The 26542-nt window shown below is 32.2% G+C and overlaps 2 protein-coding genes across 9 annotated transcripts in view; one reads left to right on the forward strand and one right to left on the reverse strand.

The window, feature by feature from the left end:
• The window catches only part of LOC100743261 (trace amine-associated receptor 9), a 107766-nt gene extending 100460 nt beyond the window's left edge, over positions 1 to 7306 (forward strand). For all 8 annotated transcript variants that reach the window (XM_033320770.1, XM_003489546.4, XM_012385745.3 and 5 more), the window contains 2 exons: positions 1266 to 1394; positions 5927 to 7306. In XM_033320770.1, the coding sequence (XP_033176661.1) occupies positions 1266 to 1393 (128 nt within the window). In that variant the 3' untranslated portion in view covers position 1394; positions 5927 to 7306. The remainder of the gene's footprint in view (positions 1 to 1265; positions 1395 to 5926) is intronic.
• A 9041-nt stretch (positions 7307 to 16347) lies between these two features.
• Positions 16348 to 26542, reverse strand: part of LOC100743380 (leishmanolysin-like peptidase) — a 211686-nt gene continuing 201491 nt past the window's right edge. Inside the window, exons 6-15 of the mRNA XM_003489547.4 lie at positions 22118 to 22229; positions 21113 to 21294; positions 20719 to 20922; positions 18811 to 19036; positions 18296 to 18489; positions 17942 to 18074; positions 17653 to 17812; positions 17207 to 17373; positions 16855 to 16974; positions 16348 to 16503 (exon numbers count right to left, since the gene is read on the reverse strand). Coding sequence (XP_003489595.1) covers positions 16348 to 16503; positions 16855 to 16974; positions 17207 to 17373; positions 17653 to 17812; positions 17942 to 18074; positions 18296 to 18489; positions 18811 to 19036; positions 20719 to 20922; positions 21113 to 21294; positions 22118 to 22229 — 1654 coding nt within the window. The remainder of the gene's footprint in view (positions 16504 to 16854; positions 16975 to 17206; positions 17374 to 17652; positions 17813 to 17941; positions 18075 to 18295; positions 18490 to 18810; positions 19037 to 20718; positions 20923 to 21112; positions 21295 to 22117; positions 22230 to 26542) is intronic.

Here is a 26542-nt window from a genome sequence, read left to right on the forward strand (position 1 = left end):
TGATCGATCCCCTGATTTCCGTTGAGATAATACGGGTGATTGAGTTTGTATAACACTGTGATTCACAGAATTATAAATTATATATTTCCAACACTTAGATTACACTGACGAACATAGATATATAGATATGTGCGCTAGAGCAGGGCTCTTATAATGAAAGTTAGTGTATTAGTGGACGTAGCACTATAAGATATTTAGGAGAGGTAATGTATGTTCGAGAACAACGAGAACCGACAAAGGTTTGCGTAAAGTATGCGACTCTCGCGCTATGTGTCGACCGCCCCGATAGGCATTAGCGTTAGATTTAGTAGTTGACTTTTCCAACGATGTAGAAAAAGTGAAGTTGAGTGACGATGCTGCGTCGGAGGAAAACTAAGGATGAGTGTGTCTAGCGCACGGGACCGTCGGATTTGTTGGTGACGATTCTAGTTAGGCGAGTGAGGGAATAGGCTTCGTTGTTAATTAGTTAAACGAAGGGTCTTCACCGCCCTCGAGAGAAAGTGGTTAGTGGAAGGAAAGTTGCAGCATACGTGAGAAAAACTAACTTTCCCTTGTTAAGCCGTGGTAGACAATAGACTTTAGAAATTCTTCGGAACAGACGTTTGTTTGGGTTGAAGGACCTCTACTAGGAAATTCCTGAGATTTATGGAAGATACTAAGGCTATTGAGAGTATGCCGTACGGAAGAGCGGACATCTGGTGTCCGTCTGGCCCGCGGTGTGTGACCTGGGCCAGGCAGAGGGTCGCCCGGCGTAACACCCTGTATATCTATCACGGATTGAAATTGTTCAGGAAGTGGTTGAGCTACCGTACATACACTGTAACTAGAGTTAGCGAAACCGCGTCGATATAAAACTTTTATTTCAATTGAATTGGATGATATCGAAATCTTATTATCACTGTACGAGATGAAGAAATATTCCTCTTATATTTGACGTTGCCAAAACTGATGACATAAATATGAAACGTCTTTGTCCGAGTGGAAATGCCTATTACCGTTCCATATCTGAAATAACAATCTAATATAATATAAATCTGTAATAATAATAAAAACAATAACGTAAATCAATTTTTACAATGCTTCAGAACAGAATACTATACGTATATTCATGTACAATAATTTGAAGTACCGATCAATTGCGGAAGAACGTAAAATTTCTCTCAATTTAGAAAACAGAATTACATTGTTCTATTGGTCAAAAGATATATAAATTGTGTAATAGTATTATAATTTATTACATGTTATTTCGATACGTTGATTTGCAGGTTTAGAGCGTTGCTCAATAGACCGATTTTCGATGGCTCGGTGTTCCTCTTCGTCATTAGCCAATACACCGCCACCACTTCCTTGGGAGACCGGACATGTCCTACATAATGACGCTACGCCTACGTGAGGTATGCACATGGTATTTAATATACACGCATCCTCTCATATAGTGCACACGACTACAATCTACAACAAGGACAATAAACTTGTTGTAATACAATAATAAAACATAGGAGATAGCAAGAAGATAAAGTTATCAAATGACGTAGTACGAAGTCAGACTAATTCAGAATACAAAGTTTCATTTAACTTCGAGTCTCCAGACGATTTCGAGAGTCTGTTAACGAGCTTACTTACTACTGAAAAGTAGAATATCGAATTGACGTTAATGTGTTCGTGCAAATGGTGGTACCAACTGATTATAGCTTAAGGGTTCCGTTGAACTTCGATCCTCAAGTTGTGGAAATTCTATATTTATGTATATTACATCGCGTATTTTTTTTTTTTTTTTTTAATTTACATTTTACAACTTGTCCAGTAGGATATTTGGTAAAATATTATAGCTTAGTGATATAGTAATACAGCATGTGAATGGCTACCCCCAGTGGGATACCATCTTCGAATTTGATTAATTTATTTCTTTAGTGTGGTGAGTGTTTGTATGTTAGGTTATGTCCTTTGTGAGATCTGTTGGGTGCTTCCTTTTTAGTATTCTTTTTGTGTTTGTTGCACCGACCGTTTCCGCTGCCAGCCGGTTCGGCTATTCTTTCTCTGTACCTTCTTGCACTTCTGTTAATCTCCTCCTTGACCGTTGGTATTCCCAGGTCTTTTCAAATGTCCTCGTTTAACGTTTCTAACGTACGTTTCTAACGTACGTTTGCTATTGTTCTGAGTATTTTAGATTGCATTGCCTCTATTTTGGTTATATGGCTCATTGCTGCTGTTCCCCATAGTGCTATTCCGTATGTCCAGATTAGTTTTATGATCATTTTATATATTTTTAGTTTGTTTTCTATGCTTAGTTTGGATTTTCGACTTGTTAGCCAGTACATGTGTCTCCTTGCCATCTGTATTTTGTTTATTGATTACATCGCGTGAGATGGTCTCACGCTTCGGCTGGGTAATCGGGGGAGTCCAACTTCCCAAACCGCGACAAACACATTCCACACATCCACAACGGCTCTGCAAGCAAACCTCACTCGGTTTTGAGAAATCGACGAAGGACCTCCGACTCAACACATCTCAGAAGCAGATCGACGATGCGAAGAACATTTCAGAGCTCACGTCCAACGCACCAGCGAAGGACGATACATCGTCGCCCTCCCATTGAACGACCAACTCCCATCGCTTGGATCCCCCAAAGCGCTAGCGATGAAACGATTCGCATCACTCAACCGCCGATTCCAACGCGTCAAACGCTTTAAAGCCGACTATCGAGCGGTATTACAAGACTACCTGGATCGGGGACACATGTCAAGAATCAGTACCGATAACGCCGACGATAGCGGGTATTATCTACCACACCACGGCGTAATCAAGGCATCGAGCGAAACAACCAAACTTCGTGTCGTATTCGACGGACCGGCGACGAGCAACACCGGAGTTTCGTTAAACGATACTCCGTACAGGTCTCAAACTACAAGAGGATCTGTTCGATATCTTTCTTAGATTCCGCATTCACCAGTATGTACTCACCACATGTACCTTCGTATGTCCACGGGGAGACGCGATCTCGAAGAAGCGCGCCAACAGGAATCGTAAATTCCAGTTACGATTTGACTAGTCGACGCCACGAATCGTTGGATCCCTTATTTCTTGTGGGGCAATGAGGGTGGTTGATTGAATATAACACTGCTATTGTTAATAGCACTTTATTACATATTTTATTATTTTATTACATATTTGACTGATACAACAACTTCAATGTTATTACATATTTGACTGATACAACAACTTCAATGTTATTACATATTTGACTGATACAACAACTTCAATGTTATTACATATTTGACTGATACAACAACTTCAATGTTATTACATATTTGACTGATACAACAACTTCAATGTTATTACATATTTGACTGATACAACAACTTCAATGTTATTACATATTTGACTGATACAACAACTTCAATGTTATTACATATTTGACTGATACAACAACTTCAATGTTATTACATATTTGACTGATACAACAACTTCAATGTTATTACATATTTGACTGATACAACAACTTCAATGTTATTACATATTTGACTGATACAACAACTTCAATGTTATTACATATTTGACTGATACAACAACTTCAATGTTATTACATATTTGACTGATACAACAACTTCAATGTTATTACATATTTGACTGATACAACAACTTCAATGTTATTACATATTTGACTGATACAACAACTTCAATGTAATACAAGATTGCGTATGTGAAATGACAACTAAGAACGAGTACAACCTGAGACTCCTTTCCCTCCGACTCAACACATCTCAGAAGCAGATCGACGATGCGAAGAACATTTCAGAGCTCACGTCCAACGCACCAGCGAAGGACGATACATCGTCGCCCTCCCATTGAACGACCAACTCCCATCGCTTGGATCCCCCAAAGCGCTAGCGATGAAACGATTCGCATCACTCAACCGCCGATTCCAACGCGTCAAACGCTTTAAAGCATTCTTTTTGTGTTTGTTGCACCGACCGTTTCCGCTGCCAGCCGGTTCGGCTATTCTTTCTCTGTACCTTCTTGCACTTCTGTTAATCTCCTCCTTGACCGTTGGTATTCCCAGGTCTTTTCAAATGTCCTCGTTTAACGTTTCTAACGTACGTTTCTAACGTACGTTTGCTATTGTTCTGAGTATTTTAGATTGCATTGCCTCTATTTTGGTTATATGGCTCATTGCTGCTGTTCCCCATAGTGCTATTCCGTATGTCCAGATTAGTTTTATGATCATTTTATATATTTTTAGTTTGTTTTCTATGCTTAGTTTGGATTTTCGACTTGTTAGCCAGTACATGTGTCTCCTTGCCATCTGTATTTTGTTTATTGATTACATCGCGTGAGATGGTCTCACGCTTCGGCTGGGTAATCGGGGGAGTCCAACTTCCCAAACCGCGACAAACACATTCCACACATCCACAACGGCTCTGCAAGCAAACCTCACTCGGTTTTGAGAAATCGACGAAGGACCTCCGACTCAACACATCTCAGAAGCAGATCGACGATGCGAAGAACATTTCAGAGCTCACGTCCAACGCACCAGCGAAGGACGATACATCGTCGCCCTCCCATTGAACGACCAACTCCCATCGCTTGGATCCCCCAAAGCGCTAGCGATGAAACGATTCGCATCACTCAACCGCCGATTCCAACGCGTCAAACGCTTTAAAGCCGACTATCGAGCGGTATTACAAGACTACCTGGATCGGGGACACATGTCAAGAATCAGTACCGACAACGCCGACGATAGCGGGTATTATCTACCACACCACGGCGTAATCAAGGCATCGAGCGAAACAACCAAACTTCGTGTCGTATTCGACGGACCGGCGACGAGCAACACCGGAGTTTCGTTAAACGATACTCCGTACAGGTCTCAAACTACAAGAGGATCTGTTCGATATCTTTCTTAGATTCCGCATTCACCAGTATGTACTCACCACATGTACCTTCGTATGTCCACGGGGAGACGCGATCTCGAAGAAGCGCGCCAACAGGAATCGTAAATTCCAGTTACGATTTGACTAGTCGACGCCACGAATCGTTGGATCCCTTATTTCTTGTGGGGCAATGAGGGTGGTTGATTGAATATAACACTGCTATTGTTAATAGCACTTTATTACATATTTTATTATTTTATTACATATTTGACTGATACAACAACTTCAATGTTATTACATATTTGACTGATACAACAACTTCAATGTAATACAAGATTGCGTATGTGAAATGACAACTAAGAACGAGTACAACCTGAGACTCCTTTCGTGTCGACGACGGTGATGATGTATCTTCTGTCGATTGACTGCCTTCGACTTGTAGATTCTGCTTGACTTCTTACTCTTGCTGTTCCTTGCACTGTCCTTTGACTCGAGTTGATGTAGACTGACTGATGAGCTTTAACTGTTACTTGAATGTTACTGTGGAACGAGTCTAGAGCGCAAGTAGAAGAAGTTGAGTTGACCCTCCTGATATCGTAGAAGAAGTGAATTTCGTTCTTATGTGATTACGAAGGAAAGCTCGGTACGGGTATGCCCTTTGAACGAAGAACGGTATGTAACAATAAAGTTCGTTAAAAACACGAAGGAAATCAATCTTAGGATAAGGTAGGTTTTAAGTAAATGTTTCAATGAAATATTTACTTAAAAAACAAGAAATACTAAAAAGTAAATAGCAAATATATATTTAAAAAGTATGGGTAACAGTTTTTCTGCAAACTCGTCAACTTTTCTATCGAAAGAAAAATAGGATCGAATAAGAGAAACTGGATTGAAGGAACGCAACAGGGTTAAACTCAACATATGCAGCGTGTTCTATTATATCAGTTTGCCTCTGAAACAATTCACTCTGTTACTCGCTATACGCTAAAATTATTTCTATTAGAACGTTGTATCTCAGTAGAATGATACGATTAATTAGAATTTTATATTTGCAGTTAGGGATGCCGCCACGCAGACGGAGGACATAGGATCTCCAACACATGCTAGTTAGTATAGCGTGGCGGCAGAATGGCACCCCGTGATTCACTACGCTGGAATTGAACAGTCATCCCATCGCCAATATTTCCGAAATAACTCGTCTTCGTCGATAATGGAATATTCGTTGCAGGAAGAAAGGTTGCGGTACGAACACTCTGCGCAAATCCGACGTAATCGCCGATATTATTTGGAAAATACGCGCTTCAAAAGCGTGCCGGATTTGATTCGAGACCTCGAATCCAGTTGACGCATTTATCCGAAATACTAAACACGTTATCGAAGATAGGCATAACGTGCGATAAATAACGATACAGAATTGATGTTCGTCGACGAACACAGTACGATTTCCTACTAATCAAAGATTTAAGACTTTTTATTATAGATTAACGATATTTAACCGAAAGATGCAAGGCGTACTGTCTTGGAAGTTAAGAATACGATTTTTCATAATTTGAATTAAAATGTAAGTACATGTCTGTAGTATTAAAATATAAAATATAATAATAAACTTAAGCGAATTATATAAAATTATTATATAGTTTCAATGCTTCTCTATGATTTCAGAGTAAAAGCAAAAGATTCCTTGGTATCACTAACAATTAGTGTTCATTAATAATTAGTGCATCATTAACGATTGTCTGTTATACGGTATCGTTTCAATTTAAAGGCATTTCGCTGAAATATATGCCTGTAATTTTTTGCCGAAATACCATATATTTATAATAACCGCACAAATTATAGGTATAAAATAGTATTTAAGAAGTTGCAATAATTACTATGTTTAATTTACCTGTTATAATGTTTCTCTTCTTTTTTAAACTATACTGTTATGATAATTGAATGAAGCAATTGTTTTAGAAAAGTTTATCAAATATGGAGTAACTTAAATGGGATATTTATGTAGATAAGTATGTATAGCCTTATACTAATTTGATTGATATTTATCATATTTATTAAGTTTGTTTATTGTTATATAGGTCTTAATATTGAATCACGTGTAACATTTCTTTAGAGATATTAAAATTTAACTTTTCCTGGAGTACTAACAGTATTCTATTGTACTACACATTATATTATATATTTTAAATCTGGTACAATAATACAGATATATTTTCTCCACATATTGTCGTGGTTATTAAAATCATTATAGTTATTGTTGTCGTTACTGTTGTTACTATTACTATGCATCGTGCGGCAATAAATTGTAATCTTCTGACCATTTGTGAATAGAGTGTGTTTTCAACGCATAGAAGTAGCCATTCGTATGAACAAAATTTGACTACATAAAAGACAAAAAAGTGATAAGAATTAAATAAAGAAAATGGCAGATACGAATACTTTACAATTGTTATATCATTTACAAAATAGACGATTCAGGGACTGTAATATAAGCTTGAGAAATTGTTATTAATAAACGTCTCTTCACAAAACAAAATTCCTAGATCATAAACATAACCGTATGTTGGATAGAAACATAATAGTATCTCTGTGTACGTCAATATTATATCCAGCAACGCAACGCTGTATACTGTATAATATAAGTATTTTATAAGCAAATGAAGAGTGATGAGAAGAAACTATCATAAAATTGCAAAATTGCACATAGACACAATTTAGTGTTTGGTTGACAGATACGCTATAACTAAATAAAGAAGATCGATGTAATGTAGTTTTGTTTTCAATTTTAATTATCATATAAATTTATATGAAACAAATGGGGAAATCTTATTGACCGGACATCTTGTACATTTTGCATTATTTTTAATTTCTAGTACAAGAGTTTATTTTTATCTGAATATTATATTGAACAATGAATAGGTAAACTTACTGAAGATATTCACTTGGACTCCAGATTAACTTGGAAATTTACTATAATATTTCCTGTAGGTATTTATAAAAGCAACTATAAATACTTGTTGTTGTAACACAAGTTGTACACGTAGTAAAGTAGAAATCGTACCATGTTGTACAATATTACACTAATTATATACATTTTTAACAACCTTTTTTCAAATTTAAATTCATTTGCAACGTAATATTTATAGATTATATATACATAAATGTCAATATATGTACATGTATACATGTACGCTATTTATGCAATGTATTCCGAATGCGTTATGATAATGCAAAACTTAATACATCGTACGATGGTCAACTTTTTCGTTAAGTTTCTAAGCTGTTTGTGAGTGTTAGTATTTTTATACTAAACGTAACACTTTTATATAAGTTTCGTTCACACAAACCAGATTGATCCAGTTATTTGAGTTTATGTTTGAATTTATGAAAGTCGAGTTATAATTTGAAGTTACTTTCGGTTGTTTGCTCCAATTACTGAAATTGCAATTGGTACTTCTTTCAAAGAGAGCAATTTGCAACTTAAAGTACTCAAGGAACCTGTTCGCAAAACTTGAAGGGATGTTTTAAATCACATTGATAAAATAACAAATTTGTAATAATGTGTCTAAAATTACTAAGTTATAAATAAATTGAATTCGAGTAACTGGGCTAGTCTACACGAGGCTTTAGATCGATATTATATCTCATTATTTATTTCTTCATTTCAGTATGTATCATACAACGCATTTGTTCATAAATTTTATTATGTACCGGGTGGGTGCAACATTACTCTCTTTTTATTCGTTAAACAATTACCGATAACTGCTTGCTTTTACGTACAATACAAATGGAGAACGTAACAGCTACCGCATTTAATTGGGAGTATTTTACTGAACAAAATATTGCAAGAAAAATAACCGTACGATGTACATTAATCTTCCAATATGCTACGATACATCAACGTATGTAAGGTTGAATTGGTGTTGTTAATGTTGAGAGATGATAAGAGCGAAACACTGCCTGTTGGCTTGCCAACAACGTGAAAGCTCCTGTATACCGATGAAATGAAACATTTGACGTTGCCTCGAGCACAAATAGCTCCTTATCAAATAGGGCACAAATCATTTTTGTATCGAATAAGCGAACGCGTATCAATTTTAAGTACTCAGAACTTAGTGTAGGAACGACTAGAGAAACGCTAAAATGCCAGTTAGATAAAACATTTCTAATAGCGGGAATAATGATTTTTTAGTCATCAATTTACTAAAATGATTGCCTTAACCGAAAAAATTTTTTGTGTATTGGTAACAGAGACATATTACATTGTAACCGATCTATACCGAGGAAGAAATTTAATTACATTTCTTAGATCTTTTATTTTGGTTTTAGAACTTTTTAAATTCGACGAAAACATAATTTGTGATACTCTTAATTTATTTTAATAAAACATATTGTAGTATTTTCGATTTAAAAGCAGATTTATTATTTTAGCTTTCATTAAATTATTGCATTTTGTACTCTCTTATTTTATTTATTATAGTACTATTTATTATCATCTAAATATTAATTATTTATTCATTCATATACATATTTATAATAACATATTATTATTATTATTATTATATCAAAAATATTGGCACTACGTTAAAGTAGCGTTTTATCTATAAATTGTTATGCAATTGGAATATAATAGTTATGACTTCCTCAATATAAATTGATGAGATTGTCAAGTGAACGCATGCGATTGTTGACTAACATGTATGAATACATGTGCGTAACTTGTACAAATATAATTATATATGCTATGATTTTTCTTATAGTAATAATAAGAAAATTTCTAACAGTTATATAATAACAAAGAAAAAGTGATTGCAAGCCGATAAATACTTTCATTGTCAGTATTATATGATATACACTGCACTATTGTTCACGAGTTTTATGACGCTGAATCATGCGAGAAGTGAAAAAAATAATATTTCACACAAAAATAAATGAAAAATGACAAGAAACAGTAAAATAGATTGTTGATATATAATATAATTCTTGGAATATGTATAAAGATGAATAAATTATCATTAACTGTATTCATCGTTCTCTATTTATTGATAGTATTTTATTTCGTGTTTTATAAAATTTCATAAATCCATTTTGTCTTTGTTTAGTACTTAAATAACATTGCCTTATCCTGAAATCTTTCATAGCAATAATGTCTACCCGTTTGATAATTTTATTAAAAATTTTCTAAACGTTTATGTAATTAAACTTATGGATAATAGTGCAAGTATATAGCAGATACATTATCGACTATTATAATAACATATTATATATATTGCCGGAATAGCATTGATTAGAATTAATAAATTCAATGGAACTAAATTAATTTTGACGAAGGATAAAATGGTCGACCGACAAATATTAGCTACTAAATTATTTTCGCTTTAATATTACATAGAGATATTGTTCAAACGCCTATTAACACTTATTTCGTATTGTGTGATAAATATTAACGTCCCGTAATTATAATATTTCATTAGATACCACGAAACATACTCATGTACTGAAGAGTAAAGGAATATTTTTTCCAACATTATATTGAATTATGTGTGATTTTCAACAAGTTTGAACGTATGGGTTGAAGGAGACTGTTTTCATTACGATTACAGATTGTACGAATTATACAATATATATAGAAAGTATTTCAACATCTACTTTTTATTGCAATGTCGTAACTTGAAGCGAATATTGGTACTTTTAAACATAGATGATAATTCTTTATTTTATCTCATATAATTAAATATCTCATTAAGTGTAAATATGGAAGTATATTGTTCAATTGTTTAAAATATACGAAATTCCACGATATATAAGTAGTAGAAAGACTTAAAACATTTATAAAATTGATACATTAAATTGATGTATATAAATGAATGAATGAATAGTAGATACTTTGCTTCTGTTCATAAAGTTTCATAAAGTCTAAATGGATATTTCATATTTTCCTTGGGAAACAATTTTGTTATATGTGGATATAAAAAAATTCTGGATTTCGACAATTATTATCCTATTATTAATAGATACATTGTATGCGAATATTTAATATTGGGGACAAAATATTAAGTATTTTTTGGTGATTGACTGCAATTAGTTTATTCGTAAGATCATAGATGAACAAATATTTGTTTAACTACCAAGCTTCACTCTTAATTATTTCGTCAAAATATGTACTAATATTTGCATTGGACGCATAACTTCTAACAAAAATCGATGATGTATAAATACTTTTTATATTCACTGTATATATATATTCATGAGAAATATGTATTTGTCAATAAACAATCAACTAGTATGTTATGTCGATGAGTCGAGTTGTACATATATTTATAATATTATAAAATATATACATATATATATATATAGGATAATAAGAAAATTATGTATAAGGAGTTTATGAATTCTAATAAGTATTTGCATGATACAATTAAGAAAACAGTAAACATTTGATTGTATTATTTGACACCTTTTTCCTTAATTAATATCCAGATTGTTAAGCAAATATGTTATGACTTTTTAGTCTTTTACATAACGTTCAAGAAATATAAAGTAATGCAACATCGAGTTACTTGGCATTGTTATTAATGTTGTTTAAAGGATAGTAATTATTTCGAATGCAAGCATTTCTTGATATGATTTTTATTTAAATAATAGTACAAATTTTCACGCATAGGTCCATTATGATTTGGTTGACTGACTTTTTAAAACTGTTTAACTTTTCATGACACGTATTTAACGAAATTGAAAAGTATGAAGAATTTATAATAAAATACATACTGATAAATTTCAGAATTAATGATCTAACCATGTTTTCACTAAAACGATAAACAAATAATAATATATCATTAATAGAACTACATTACATAATTCTTTAGTGATGATTCAATAGGATATTATACTCTATGATGGAATAATATTCCAAGATAAAAATAGTATAAAATACACAGTAGAAAAGTACAAATAGAAGGGACATTTGTAATCCATGTAACGCATTGAACGAATAAACTCACATATTGGTTCACATCTGAGATCGGATTTAATTAATTACTTTTAAAATATTCGTGTCATATTAAAATTTTTTATGAACGAATTTTTTATAAGTCCCTTTTTTGTAATTAAATTACAATTCAATTTGATGATATACAAACAGTAAGAATCCTTATATAACAATAATAGAGGAAACAATATTGAATCCCAATAAACATACACGTTATTTCCTTACAATCATGGCACACTTACATAATGATAGGCTTAAATCAATGAAATTATATTATAGTACATTCGATGCAATATGTAAAATAATACATGAATTTTATAACATGTAAATTTGAAAAGGAAGACACTTTAAAAAAGAGACACAGGACAAACTAAAATGTAAATCAATTTGCTGAATAATATTGTCTTTTGCTTCTATCATAAAGGTACATTTTCTACGCGTCTCATCGTACATACAATGTTACGTGCTTTGATTTCTACTGCTGCTTAAAATCCTTTATGACATAATTCGTTTACCCTTTCTCATTATCTTCTACGTTATCATAATTTCTATCGTAGCTTCTTACTTGACCGTAACATTTCGTTTTGTGCGAAATATCTTTCTTTTCTCTTCCCTGTCTTCTAAACAGACACGTATTTCACACAGAAGGTAAGAACGTTTTCGTAATCTGAAAATAGAGTGGCGCATTTATAATTAAAGCGATTGATCGCAGAGAATAAATGCGATAAGTCTATTTTTGCAGATTTCCTCCCCAAAATAATAAAATAATTGATAGAATTGATATCATCCAATGATACTTTGTACAAAATTAATGACATTTCCAATATTATAACAATCGATATGTCCTTTCAGGAGGATAGACAAAATACAAATTTAATTCAAGAATCAGATTTAAAAATGTCCTTCGTAACTCAAACTGTCACTTTATTTTACACGTACAAATGAAATGGTTTTATTATTTTAAGATTGCTATTGTACTAAAAAGACAAGAAACTAAAAAAATGTAACTTATACATATATCACGTTCTTCCCCTGTACTTTTCTTTTGTCGCATACAACAATCTACTTTTATATTAGATAATCAGATAAAGATTTTACAGCGGTATTTCTAACTTTTAATAGATTTTATGGTACATATATCTTATAGGTCCTGTGAACGCTCTCACACGCAGTATATGCTTTCACATTCTTTCATAATAATTATTAATTGGGCCTTGTAATGTTATTAAAACGTATTTAGTCTCGTTCTGCATTATTTATATAATATTCCGCACTTAACATTCATTATGTTAGAAAAGCGTAAATTTGTTATTCAGTCGTTGGTGTCGTTATTATACACCGAACAACGGTGCTATTTTTTTAACACACAATATCGTTTAATTTAATTCTCTCATAGCGATATTTTATTTGATAGCTTTAAGAATGCAATTTTTAATAACAGAAAGAGCTCTATCCTTTCTTGCCTTTCATTAAAAACGATGGACATTTTCGTACATTTTCTCAATTAACCAGTTACAATCGATTCACTAATAACAATATTTATTTACGAAAGTTAATTAAATGATCATACCTGAGTTAAATTTTTGTTCAAAGAATTTTGCTGGAGAAAAAGAAATAGTAAAAATTCTTTTTCAATTTGAAAATGAATTTATTCTACAGAATAAATATACAGAATACGTTTTTCCAAATTGAACATCGATATGAAAGAATTAATATGATGATCTTAAAAATTCGGCAAAAAGTAATAAGCTAAATAATTTCACAATTATGTTACAAATTGTTAAATACATCAAGAGGAATTTTATTACATTAATTTCTGAAATTATCGTTACTTGCTTTGGAATGTATAGGAAAACAATTACTAAGTTTCACCACATTAATACTGCCACAACTGCAGCTCCGAGAAAAATAATTTGATAGATAAGTACACTTTGCATAATCTCTTCTGTAAACTGTGAGAGCTTTTAACGTGATGAAGCAATATGTTTTTATATCTACAAGTATATTAACTTTCTAAGTCTTTTGTAATTAATTATTTAATAATTCACATGTTATTAATTGTTCTGAACTTGAAATCTTTTGTGGAATGTTAAAATTTCTTTGTAACGTGTACAAAATGTTCATGTTTCATGCATAGATATAATATAAAGAAACAATTCGCATAATTGTTTTCTCGTGAATATATATTCTTTCATGTTCATAAAAATTCTTCTGTTTTCTTATTTATTAAATACGTAGTCGTAAAATATTTACAGCTTACTCTCTAGCGCTTATTTCTTAGAAATGTCATTTACGTTTATTGATATTTTTATAAACGCACAGCACTTTCAGAACAACCTACCGCGAGACGTTCTTATTTCTTGCTGAATTCTCTCAATACCTTTCCTATACTTAAGGATATGATATTTATTATAATCTAACTATAAAAACAAAACTCGTATCATCTTTCTTTAATTGTATAAAAATTAAATTCGTTTTTCAATATCGCCCAATTCTTTAGGTATTGCAAATGCTATAAAACGAATTCAAATGCAGGAATAGAAAATAAACAACAAATATACAGATATGTATGTATAATACTAATTATCAAATTTGAAATTTATATTAGAAATTCCATGTTAAACAACGTAACTTTGCTTTGTAATAACACTTTGTCATAACATGTCTAAGCTTTGTAATTACAGTTAAACGTTTTTATAATTTGTAACTGAAATTATTTCCGAGGTAACAATAAGAAATTATAGCAAGGAGTTTATTGTTGTTTAACCCTTATTCACTTTCTGATGTAAAATGTACTACAATTGCATGGTTTTTACACAAAAAATGATTAAATAAGAGAATAAAAAATATTCCGTGATGAATTTCATATTGTAGCATTAATTAATACTACAAAGTACATAAAATATGTAAATGTATCAAAACTTAGATATTTTAAGAAATACAACTGTGTATGTATATTACAAGCTTTTATAAATGATTGAATGTTATCATACAACAACAGTCATTTTATCTCATAAAAAAATTGGTTAAAATTCAATTTATGTAACTCTGCATCCATAAAAAAGACTATGGTCGCTATATTATACTTGTACTTCTAAATTAACAATAAAATATGATTCTTGTGAGTACATAAAAGATGAATAAGGGTTACCAAGATATTTTACACATATTACTAAATAATAACATAACTAAAGCTGTTATATAAATGAAAACAGGTAATATATTGGCACTTATACAGATATTTTGATACTTTCAGATGTAATCATTCGTCTCTATTTAGTACTAACTGACATTGAATGACTGTTATTAACAATTCATAAAAGAAGCAAAATTCCTAGATACTATACAGTACATTCAATGTGAAAAACCGTGATGTTCGTAGAAAAAGACGATAACAAAATGGGCGGCATAATTATCGTAAGTAATTATATATGTATAGGATGATCCACTTTTATCTCTATGTGATTTTATCTCAGAATGTATGTTAAATCGAGAGCAATTTTGTAGACTTTAAGATCTTAAAGGATTTCTATTGTCAGTTTTTTCAATAAAGAAAAAGAAGAACGTGATAAAATACATTTAATTATATGAACATTTTTAGAAGTCAAAAGTAATTAACTATTTCAAAACTCTAATAAATTCGGAGCCTAATATATGCAACTACATTGTCTAAAATACAGTAGGTCATAGTTGGAGGTATTTAATTCTCTTTGATATTATGTGACTCAAAAGAAACATTGTACTCTATGAAAGCAAAAATAACATTATACATTTGCATACTTTTGTACTTAGTCAATAAATATATAAATCTTATATTCTTAAAATCTTACGAAGAGTAAATGAGAACAATAATATTAAATGTTGAAAAGAGTTGGTTGATATCATATAAAATTGAAGTAATGTTCTTGAATGATCATCTTATCTGTAGAGTCACATCTATCTTATACTCTCACTTCCTTATATTGTTGCTTTTCATATTAAAAATTATAGGTTTTGTTAACTCTTGAAATCCTTCATTTCCTTGCAATTCAACATATTTTCTGGGATAAACAGACACATCAAAAATAGATCAGCCTTTATATATTTATTACTATTGGCACTTAAAAAAATGCCTTGTCAAAATTTATCACTGTAATTATAAATACGTTTGCCATAAATGTAAAATACGAAATACCGTGAACATTAACCGTACGCGTGTGTCGAACCTCTAAATTCGTACTTCTATATATTTTTATACGTCCAGAAATATAAAAATTATCGAGGAAATATTTCTTTTTACAATAAACTATTAAAATAGAATTGTCACCTCGGTTGATATTCGTATTATGAAACTATTACTTGGTTCCAAACATACTTCTATGTCGTTAAGCTTAACACTTCGCATTTCGTAATTAAGAAGCGCTTTTTACACGACATTCTGATAGTACGTTATTATAATTCCTCGGTCTAGTTCTAATATTGATAAAAATATTACCTAGATCAGATGACACATCATCTAAAAACAAAGAAGTAAATTGAAACAACAAATAATGAGAAATTTGTAAGTGTCCCTGCGGACGCACAATGCAAAGTGTCTCTGTGATAATACGTCGCAGGTGGATGTTCATCTCCTGGCTTACAGTATTCGTGTTTTTCTTTCAGTTCCGCCTGTAAAAAAGAGACACATGAGGTATATACATATATTTAGTATCTCTTTTAGTTGTAGGAAAGAATTGCTATACTTAAGGGATTAAGTATAATTGTTAAGGACGGTAATTGGGATGGTAAATTTTATTATACCAAGAATGATTGGGATCAGGAATATGTTTATTAAACATTTCCCATTTAGGATGGGAAACCTCCCATTTAGAACCTCAAATCAATTTGTAAAATTTCGTTTGTTCGTAGAACATCTTGCATAAGTAAATTAAAAAAAAAATTATTTTCGTTAATTTGTAAAATATATTTTGAGTTTAGGTGCGTAATATATATTTCATCTGGCATAACATTCCTTCTTACCTGACAGATATCTTTACATGGAGGACAAATTAGAGCTCCTTTATGAAGCCAACCATTTTGTATTATTCTGATAGTTATTTCTTGACCAGCATGATAACACGTGTATGTGTAATTTGCAACCTATACAATAAAGTATGTTGAGGAGGATATAATTTATCGATCTTATAGTGTTAAATATTGTTACGAATATTTAACAGCCACAGTATAAAAAGTTAAAGCCAAGTGTATCGCGACAGAAAATTCGAAAGACCATCGATCTTTATGGTAGCTTATGATGGTGGCGGATATGAGCGGCTGGCGTATGTTAATAACAATATATAACACAAAATAAAAGTAGGTTTATGTCACTGACCATTATATGTAATCTACCAGCTTCACATTTATACTGATAACATCCGGAACCCCAATGCTGCCATTGCCGAGCTTGTTTGCAAGCCCTTTCTTCCCACATTTGGTTTGTATGATCGAAGCATCTTGAATGCGAGCCATACTTTTCCAGAGCAAAGTTTTTGTCTGGATCTGTTCAGAATTAATTCAATTAATAAAATTAATATATTCTACTATATACTATACCATTTATGTATATTATTTATGAATACTATTTATTCAACGTTACGTTATGAAAATTAACAATAAACAGAACGTTTTAAAACGATAGCTTCTACTTTCATCTTAAACTTGAATATTTACGTAATTCGTTAAAATTTGTATTAATTCCAAAAACAAGTTTAACAAAAGCTAGTGTTTTCTATATTATAGCAGAATAGAATTTCCAGTATCATTTGCGATACAACTTACGAGGATTATTCTCTTCGTAGAGACAATGAGAGCCTCTAACTACTATGTTTCGAGCTCTCCATGTGAATTCCTGAATGTACGGACAATAATCTGCCAGAGATACTGAACCACCATAATATTGTTCCTCTCCAGCTGGTACGTGCGGGATAGAGTCAAAGTTCTAAGAAACAAAAGATCGGTACAATACTATCTTTTATCCGTAAAAAATATACTCCGTAGATAGAGTGATATTTTATTAAAAAAAAATTTTTTTTGCGAAAAGGACGATTAAACGTAAGCAATTTCATACCTGGTACTTTTTAGGCAGAGGCAATGAATATTTAATTAGATTACACAACGCCACCGAACTTCGATCATCGGTACATTCGGTTTGCAACGGATCCTGTTTTACTTTGTTACAAAAGGGATGAATAGACTTCCCTCTAAAAAACAATAATCTGTTACATCAAAAATATTTAGTGTTTGATCATAAAAATACCTATAGAATAATTTTGTTTCATTTTTACATAGCATAGAGTTTGTGTTTATTGTATTCAATGTTTAATTATATTCACGAACCACTAAATGTTCTATAATATTTCTAGGTGGAATTATTCCATTAACTGTGAAAACGTATAATTAAACGTAACGTAAAAATACATACGATAGTCGCGAAGATTTCGAAGATATCCATTCCTTGCACGACTTCATCGAAAAATCGCAGCCAAGATTTTTCCCCCAACCCAGTTCTTGAGCCATTGAGTAATTTGCACTGTACCATCCAGTGTCTTCCATAAGGGCGAGGGTTATTCTCGAATAAACGGGATTTTGCGTATGTGTTCCTGTCATCGCTTCGTTCTAAAATGGTACAACGACAAAAGCACTACAAATCGATATAGATTCGATCTTTTGTAAAAAAAACTTAAATTTATTTCAGCATTATATAAATCAAATATTATTAGCCAGATGATTTCTTTAATAGTTCTCTAACGTTCCAAAAAAAAAAATATTATTCTAAATCGCAATCGTAAAGACACAGTACATAAACACTGAAAATTGTACAATTCTAATATTTATAAAGCTGATCAAATTTTATTAAGATTAAAAGTAAATTAATTCTTGATTTTCTGCGATTCGTTGTTTATTGTTTTTATGATTCACCTTAAATTTTTAATTTACCTCGAAGACTCGTTTTTCCCAATGCGTCAGTGCCGTGCCATCCTCCCCCTGATCTTCTAATTCCGCACCTTCTAGTTCTGGACAATTGAAGTGAGCCTGAGCCTCAGCACGAACCCTCGGCGTGACTATCATCTGCATCGACCTTTCCACGTAACCACCGTGTACCTGCCAATATCGTCTAACGACCGTTCTGATCGTGTTTTCACTCCACTGATGCGTTTGTAATCTATATGCATATAACAGGATTAGCCAGTATTATCAGTATAAAAATTCATTGACACCGTAGCAAAATGATAAAAGATACAACGATACAATAAGGTATTTAAAATAAACATAAATATCTTAATTTCTATGATCAGTTTGACGATGCTTAATGCGGAAATTATATTTTTATATTACAGACATTTATTTCATCCATTAAATATCATGACGAACACATCATATATTATATATATAATAATCTAATTATTATAATAATTATAATAATACATATACATCTATGTATATATATTTGCGTGTTACATGTTTTTCGTTCTGTGTATTTTTGCATCATTAAATTTCCCACAGATGCAAGGAAAGACATTCACAACGTGTTAATTAATTTTGTATGATTTAAGATATTATTGAAGATTCTACTTATAAGAAAAACTATATTTCCCCTAAGCAAATGTTTTTTCGAAACGTCGTTGGATCTATCAGGGAACCCAGAGGATAGTATTCGTCATGTTGTAATGTTTAACGAGTTCTCACCCTTTTATTACCAGGGTCATACTTCCATAATCGCGTAGTCTACCTTTTCTAAAAAAAGAAAAATATATTTCTCAAGAGCAGTTGGTTGCGGCAACATGGGAACTTTTAACAAATCGTAAGAATCCAGTTCCTCCGGTCTGTAAAACTTTAACAAAGCAGGAAAACGCTTACAAAATAAGCGCAATACAGGAGAATTTGTAGAAAAAGATCTCTTCAGATTATCAAGATATATCCTCACAGTGTCCATTGTACGTAGATAGACGTAAAACGTACGTACGAAGATCCACACAAAGAAGCTCAAATATGAGAGAATGAAAGCACGCAAGCTTACGGTCAGATGGATCGTGGATACAGAAGGGTAGACGATGGCAAAGAGAGAATGAGATCACTGCTAAGCTACGAGTCAATGTAAGAGAAACGCCAAAAGAGAAGAAGAAATGGCGAAGAGCAAGTAACGTGTTCGTCTGACAAGGCCGGAACCTGGTTCGTTACGGTTCGTCGATTTCGTTGGAACCAAGAATATCAGGAACACAAGGAATTTTCCAATTTTAAAGGCAGATACACCGGCTCAGTGTCAGGGGGCGAGAATATGCGAGAAAAAAGACTCGTTGCTGAAAAAGAAAGGAGGAAGACAAAGGGACATTATTGCGGGATGATGGATCGTTGAAGAAAGCGAGCTATTCCCTTCGACGCTAGTTAGACTCGAAGGAAACGGCTTTGTCATGTGATATGTGTATATATCTACATGGCAGATGATATATTATACTTTTATTGAAATCCTTCAAATATAACGATCCGATTATTACAAATAAATGTAATATATCATGGAGAAGATAACTTTATTTAACAACACGTAATCGTTTATTAGCTATGAAAGATAACTTTCACGAGGATAGAGATCCTTAAATTTCCCCTGAAATATCTTTGATAGAAAAAACGACGCTTTATTATGGAAATGACTATAGACCATCTTATCATATATTAATTTTCTACTACCATATCATAATATTAATTCTTCTTATATAAAAGATAACTTCTTTCTTTTTATTTCATCTTGTAAAAACTGCTTCGGTCTTGGAAGAAATAAAGTACCAATAATTAATGAAATATTTCTGAAGCAGGAAATGATAGTAGCGTAATAAAGCGACATATACTTACTTTTCGTTTAACATCGGTTTCCCTGTATCGCTTCTCCTTGGAGTTCTAGGCTCACCATTCTCATCTCGGTAGAAAGCGTATAAACTTACAGAGAATCCCAGTGCGTGTAATATCTCATGTTTCACCGTGCTTAATAATGTTTCTAGTTCCTGTGGCTTCGTGCTTATGCTATTCGGACACAAATTGGCGTGACCAGCTATCGGTCTGCAAAATATCAAATGAGATTCCGGTTGCATTGAATTCTATCACAAAGAACAATTAAATAAAGAAAATTTAAGAATATATAAATAAATATTAAATAAAGAATTTAAGAATAATTTATAAATATATATATGTGTAGCAGAGAATAATATACGTATAATAATTTAGATAAATACACAGACAAATAATTTACCGATCTAACGCTGCCTCTGTTTGGCAATGCGCTGCATAAGCCACGGTTAATCCTTTATGGCATCTTGCAGTTTGCATCGCGGATACATAGAAGACAAAATCGGCACCATCTATACCTGGGCCTGCCCTACTTCCTTCAGCAATACCGCAATTATGTCCTGTTGCATTACATGTTCTACAAACCTGTTTATCAAGTAAACGCATTACATTCTATTTTTCTGTATCGAATATACTGCGAACAATTCTGTTAATTCTACAAGGCGAAAACGTTATTTCCATCTGTCTTAGGTCTATCATTAGTATTTATCGCAGAAATGAAATAAAAAGCATAATGAGAAACAGTTAGTGAATCTGTTTAATAAGTCCAATTTCAAGTATTTCTTTGCCAGAGATGATCTGATATGTAAAAAATAACCATTGGATAAATTCATTCTTAAACTTATTTTAACCGACCCACACGTTTTAATCTCTTAATAGGGAAAAGAAGGAAAATAAAAATATCGTAATTATCATCATTTTTATCGTTTGCTAAAGAAATCCAAATATAAGTATTCATGAATTTTTTAATAATTTCAGTTTTGACAATGTTAAAGTTTCAATGTTCTATTTAAACGTCTAGCAACGGGCAGAGCGATTGAATATCTGCGAAATCGCAGCAATAAATCGATTTTGCATCGAATTTTGTTCATATAGTTATACGTAGATGTTAAGCACATTTTCGACATCAACGAATAATCTAGTTTTGTATCGCGAAACACGCATATAAAATTGATATATACTTCACAATTATTCACATAGGTATATCACTTCAATAACTTATTACATTTGAAAGGACATGTTAAAAGAGAATAATCGAAACTGGCTAACTTTTTGTGCATTTCATAGCCCTCATTATGCACAATACACTTTTGTTGATAATAATATTCATGATAAATTAATATTTCAATTTTCCTAACAATAATATCACCGTGTTCGTTGCTATGGAAATTATTAATTATGTTCTTACGTCAAGATGATCTTCGGGCACGACTACTTCACCGCACATTGTAGTAGTTCGACAGGTATCTATACAGTGAGTGTGATGATCTTTGACGAACACTTGACTACTTTCGCATTTCCTAAAACAGACGAGAATTTAAAAATATAACGTTCTTTATCTTTAAGAAAGACAAGCAATAATAATGCTTAGAGGCGAGTGCAGTTTGTGTTTTCTTAAAAGAAAGAAAAAAAAAACAGTATTGTAAAAATCGCGATATAATCTTCGTTGTGCGTTGGAAGCTTCGCTTGCGTTTTAAGCTTATACGCTATACATTTAAGAGACATGATCGACGTAACCAGCATGGGACAAGTGGTCTGAAAACTTTTGAATAACATCGATCCGTATACTTTTATGCGATAAAAGTACATAGATACGTATACATAGTACATCGGGAAGGGAAATACTACAATAGGAGGAAGGATAAAACGGACTCCTGGGGAAAAACCGACAGCGAAGGTATAAGTGCACTCTGTTACATAAACGTTCACGATCGAGAAGTATTCCACGACACGTAGAAAAATATCGTTATTCTTGACGTTTTAGATTTTAAAGTTTGATGCGAGTATGTAGACAAAGAACTTGAGAAAGAAAGTGAGATTCTTCTATTTATCTTTTGACTTACATCGACAAATCTATAATTCTCCAAGGATACATTCAGCTACCACGACCACATCCATTTTCTACGTACAACCAATAATTAATTACACGTATATTGGAATTTTTAATTTCATATCGGGAAGGAATGTAAAAATTCTGCGAATTACTGGCAAACAATCGAAGAGTTTCATGCATCTTTATTTGGTTTCACGAGCGAAGGATGTAAATAACGAAATGAACGGATACAAACTTAGGGACTCGAACGACTATTGATTATCAATTAATAAAATGGATGGCTTCGAGAGTTCAGTATTCTATCGATGCAACTGATTTGGCTTGCCCCGTAGAGTTTGTAATTTCAAATATCGCGTTTTCTTCGTAATCACATTAAATACGGCAGCCGGCTTAGTGAAAAGCGGGCTTATGTAGTTTAGATCCCGGGTCTTGATACTATTCGAACCTTCGACGGTTTCTATTATATCGTCCTCGATGGGTTTACAGGTCCAAAAGCCCACAAAATTACACGTAGACATTTATACAGGTAGTTTATAAATATATAGGAAATTTTTCAGAAATTCATTTTAAACGTTAACACCGTACATGTATTTATTGTTTTATATATTTTCGGATACTTTAATTGATATTATTAATATTGAAATTCTCGAATTAGGAATAGATTTCGTGCACTTGAAAATTATCAAAAATGTGGCTATAGCATTGATGTTTAAACGTGTATCAATTATTATTTATATTTATATTATATAAAATCTAGCAAATAGACATATATGTATATGTTAAATATAAGATAAGTATTACCAACTCTTTGCTTTTCTCTTTCAAAGAACGTTTGCTATAATAATATTATTATAACATTTCTATGAAAATTTTATTTGTTTATCATCTGCTGTAATTATATATATATAATTATATATATATATAATTATAAATATATATATAAATATATATATATATATGTACATATATAGCTGTAATTATATATATATAATTATATATATATATAATTATAAATATATATATAAACATAAATATATATATAATTATATATATATAATTACAGCAGATGATAAACAAATAAAATTGCCGAGGAAAGTTAATTTTAATCTGATGCTTCCGTAAAAACGATAAAATCGGTGTGTATAGATTATTCGAAAGGCAAATACGCTTTCGAATTTTCTTCTTTCCTCTTTCTACAGGCAGAGAAAGAAAAATGTGTGTAATTTCCTCGAATAACATGTACCGGTATCAGCAGCTTCTCGAAGCCCCTGAAATTGCAAGATTTTATCTCGACATGAATGTGCCCGATGTCAGCGATAGAAAGACGGTCGAAACCTTTTGCTTTTTTCCTCCCCTTCGTCTCCGCGATAACTGCCAGGCCAGAAAACGAAGAAAATGGATGGGAATGGGAGATTTCGTAAAGGAAAGGGTAAATTGCCTGGAAACTGGTTAAATATTTACGGAGAGGATTTTCTCTTTATGAACTAATATAGCGTGCTCGATTTTAAGGGCCATCGTTAAAGCGATATTGAAATCATAAATCCAAACGGAATTTAAAGGCGCATCGGAAACTTAATGGCACTTATGCCGTTGGCAGAATTTTCCAGAAGCTCGGCTAGAAGGAAAGAGAAGAAGGATGAAACCGATAATGAAAGAGACTGCACATGACGGGTAGTCGTATAAAAGTGGAAGTTATGGAGAAGCAGCTGTGGAGATTTCAATGATTTAAACCACAGATTTTCGGCCGGCAGGAATCCTCCAACTGATCGTACATTACGTAAATTGATTCGAGCGACCGTGCGGTGATCAGATTAACGGATTAAGCGTTATTCAGTCTGGATGTAACACGGTGCAATACGTTACAGCGTGAGTATCTTTGTAACTGCTAGAAAGAATTTTCCAATTTCAAAAGAATATTTATCATTAGTACGTTGTTTCTAGAATTTTAAATTGGATTTACTACGAAAATATCGTATTAAACTAAACTCTTGTTCCATGTACATTCAAGTAACTTTTTGCATTTAAGTATAAGAATATTTTACACTTATGATTTTTAGATTATTTCACACGTAATATATACACTCCTCGTCAAAAAGATAACCCAGGTGTATTATCTTTAATTTCTCAATGACGCGTGCAAAGTTTTTCGTCTGTAACGTACAATATCAAAACATTATAAGCTCAGAATATGCTCTTCGTTGAAAATAATTAAAAATATTATAAGGTTTAGTGTGTAACAAAAAAAAAATTGTTTTATTTTATGAACGAAATGATAACACATGTACAATAAGAAAATAATAATCAACATAAATTATAACTAATAATAATTACTTATCAAACATATATACTTGTTTAATAATGGGTACATACCCCTTTATTTCCTATTACTTCCTATTACTTCCTATTATTTCCTATACTACTATTATTTCCTATTACTTCTATTGTACGATTTGGTATCGATTTATATAGTTTCTGGATATAATTTTGACTTAACGTGTCCCATTCGCGTACAATTGCATTTTTTAATTCTTGTACGTGTTGATACTGCTTTCCATTTGCATATACGCCGTGAACAAATTCTGCCCAACAATTTTCGATAATATTAAGTTCCGGAGAGTGTGCAGACCACGGAAGAATAGATATATTATTTTCATTAAAATATGATTGGACCAATCTTGATGCGTGTACAGGTGCAGAATCTTGTTGAAAGATTTAATCAAGCCCAGAAATGCGTTCTGCATGATTATTTATTTATTCTTTGATTAAACTTATGTATCGGACACTATTCATTTTCCCAACGATGAACTTGATACTTGTCTTGCCGAAATAACAGATGCCGGCCCAAACCATCACGCTGCCTCCTCCCATTTGTCGTCGAATTGCTGACATTGTCTCTTTTCTTATGTCATGAAAATAATATTTTAACCCATCAGAACCATTCAAGTTGAATCTTTTTCATCTGAAAATAGTACCCTTCTCCATTTCTTTTTCCTATGCATTCTTTCTTTTGCAAAGCGTAAACGTTCTACTTTGTGTTTCGTTGTTAACGAAGGTTTCTTCTTCAATTTTAGCCTCTTAATATCTTTGCAGGATAGTAGAACTCGACGAACACTTGAAACACTGGCACTATCATTAGATTTTTCCATTATTTGCTTCGTTGTTAACTGCGAGTTGTAAGCTACACGTAAAATTGCTCGCTTATCACGATCGGATAACGATGATGGCTGACCAGTACTTTTCTTTTTGTCATAATCTTCAACACTTTTTAAGAAATTGTGTATTACTTTCGACTTCTTATTTGCTACTGATAACTGTTGCTGTTTTAGTTCAAGAATTTGCTTTCTTTCAGACTCGTTTAATTTTTTTCCACGTCTCATATACTTACAAATTTATATAATATTGTATTGTAATTTTTACTCGTGGATTAGTTTTAGTATGGATTAGTTTTTCTTTGTTACACACTAAACCTCATAATATTTTTAATTATTTTCAACGAAGAGCATATTCTGAGCTCATAATGTTTTGATATTGTAGGTTACAGACGAAAAACTTCACATGCGTCATTGAGAAATTAAAGATAACACACCTGGGTTATCTCTTTGACGAAGAGTGTATATATTAAAAGGAAACAAAATTCACGTTACATTTATCTTCTATGAAACTCTGTGAAAGCAGACACTTTGGAATATTCGAAGATACTTTTTTCCATAATACGAGAAGAGTCACCAGTAGGTTTTTTGAAAGAATTTTCGCTTCATTTGGTGAACTTAAAGCAGTCTG

Source organism: Bombus impatiens, unplaced genomic scaffold (genome assembly GCF_000188095.3).
Source record: "Bombus impatiens unplaced genomic scaffold, BIMP_2.2 scf_0344, whole genome shotgun sequence".
Taxonomy (NCBI): domain Eukaryota; kingdom Metazoa; phylum Arthropoda; class Insecta; order Hymenoptera; family Apidae; genus Bombus; species Bombus impatiens.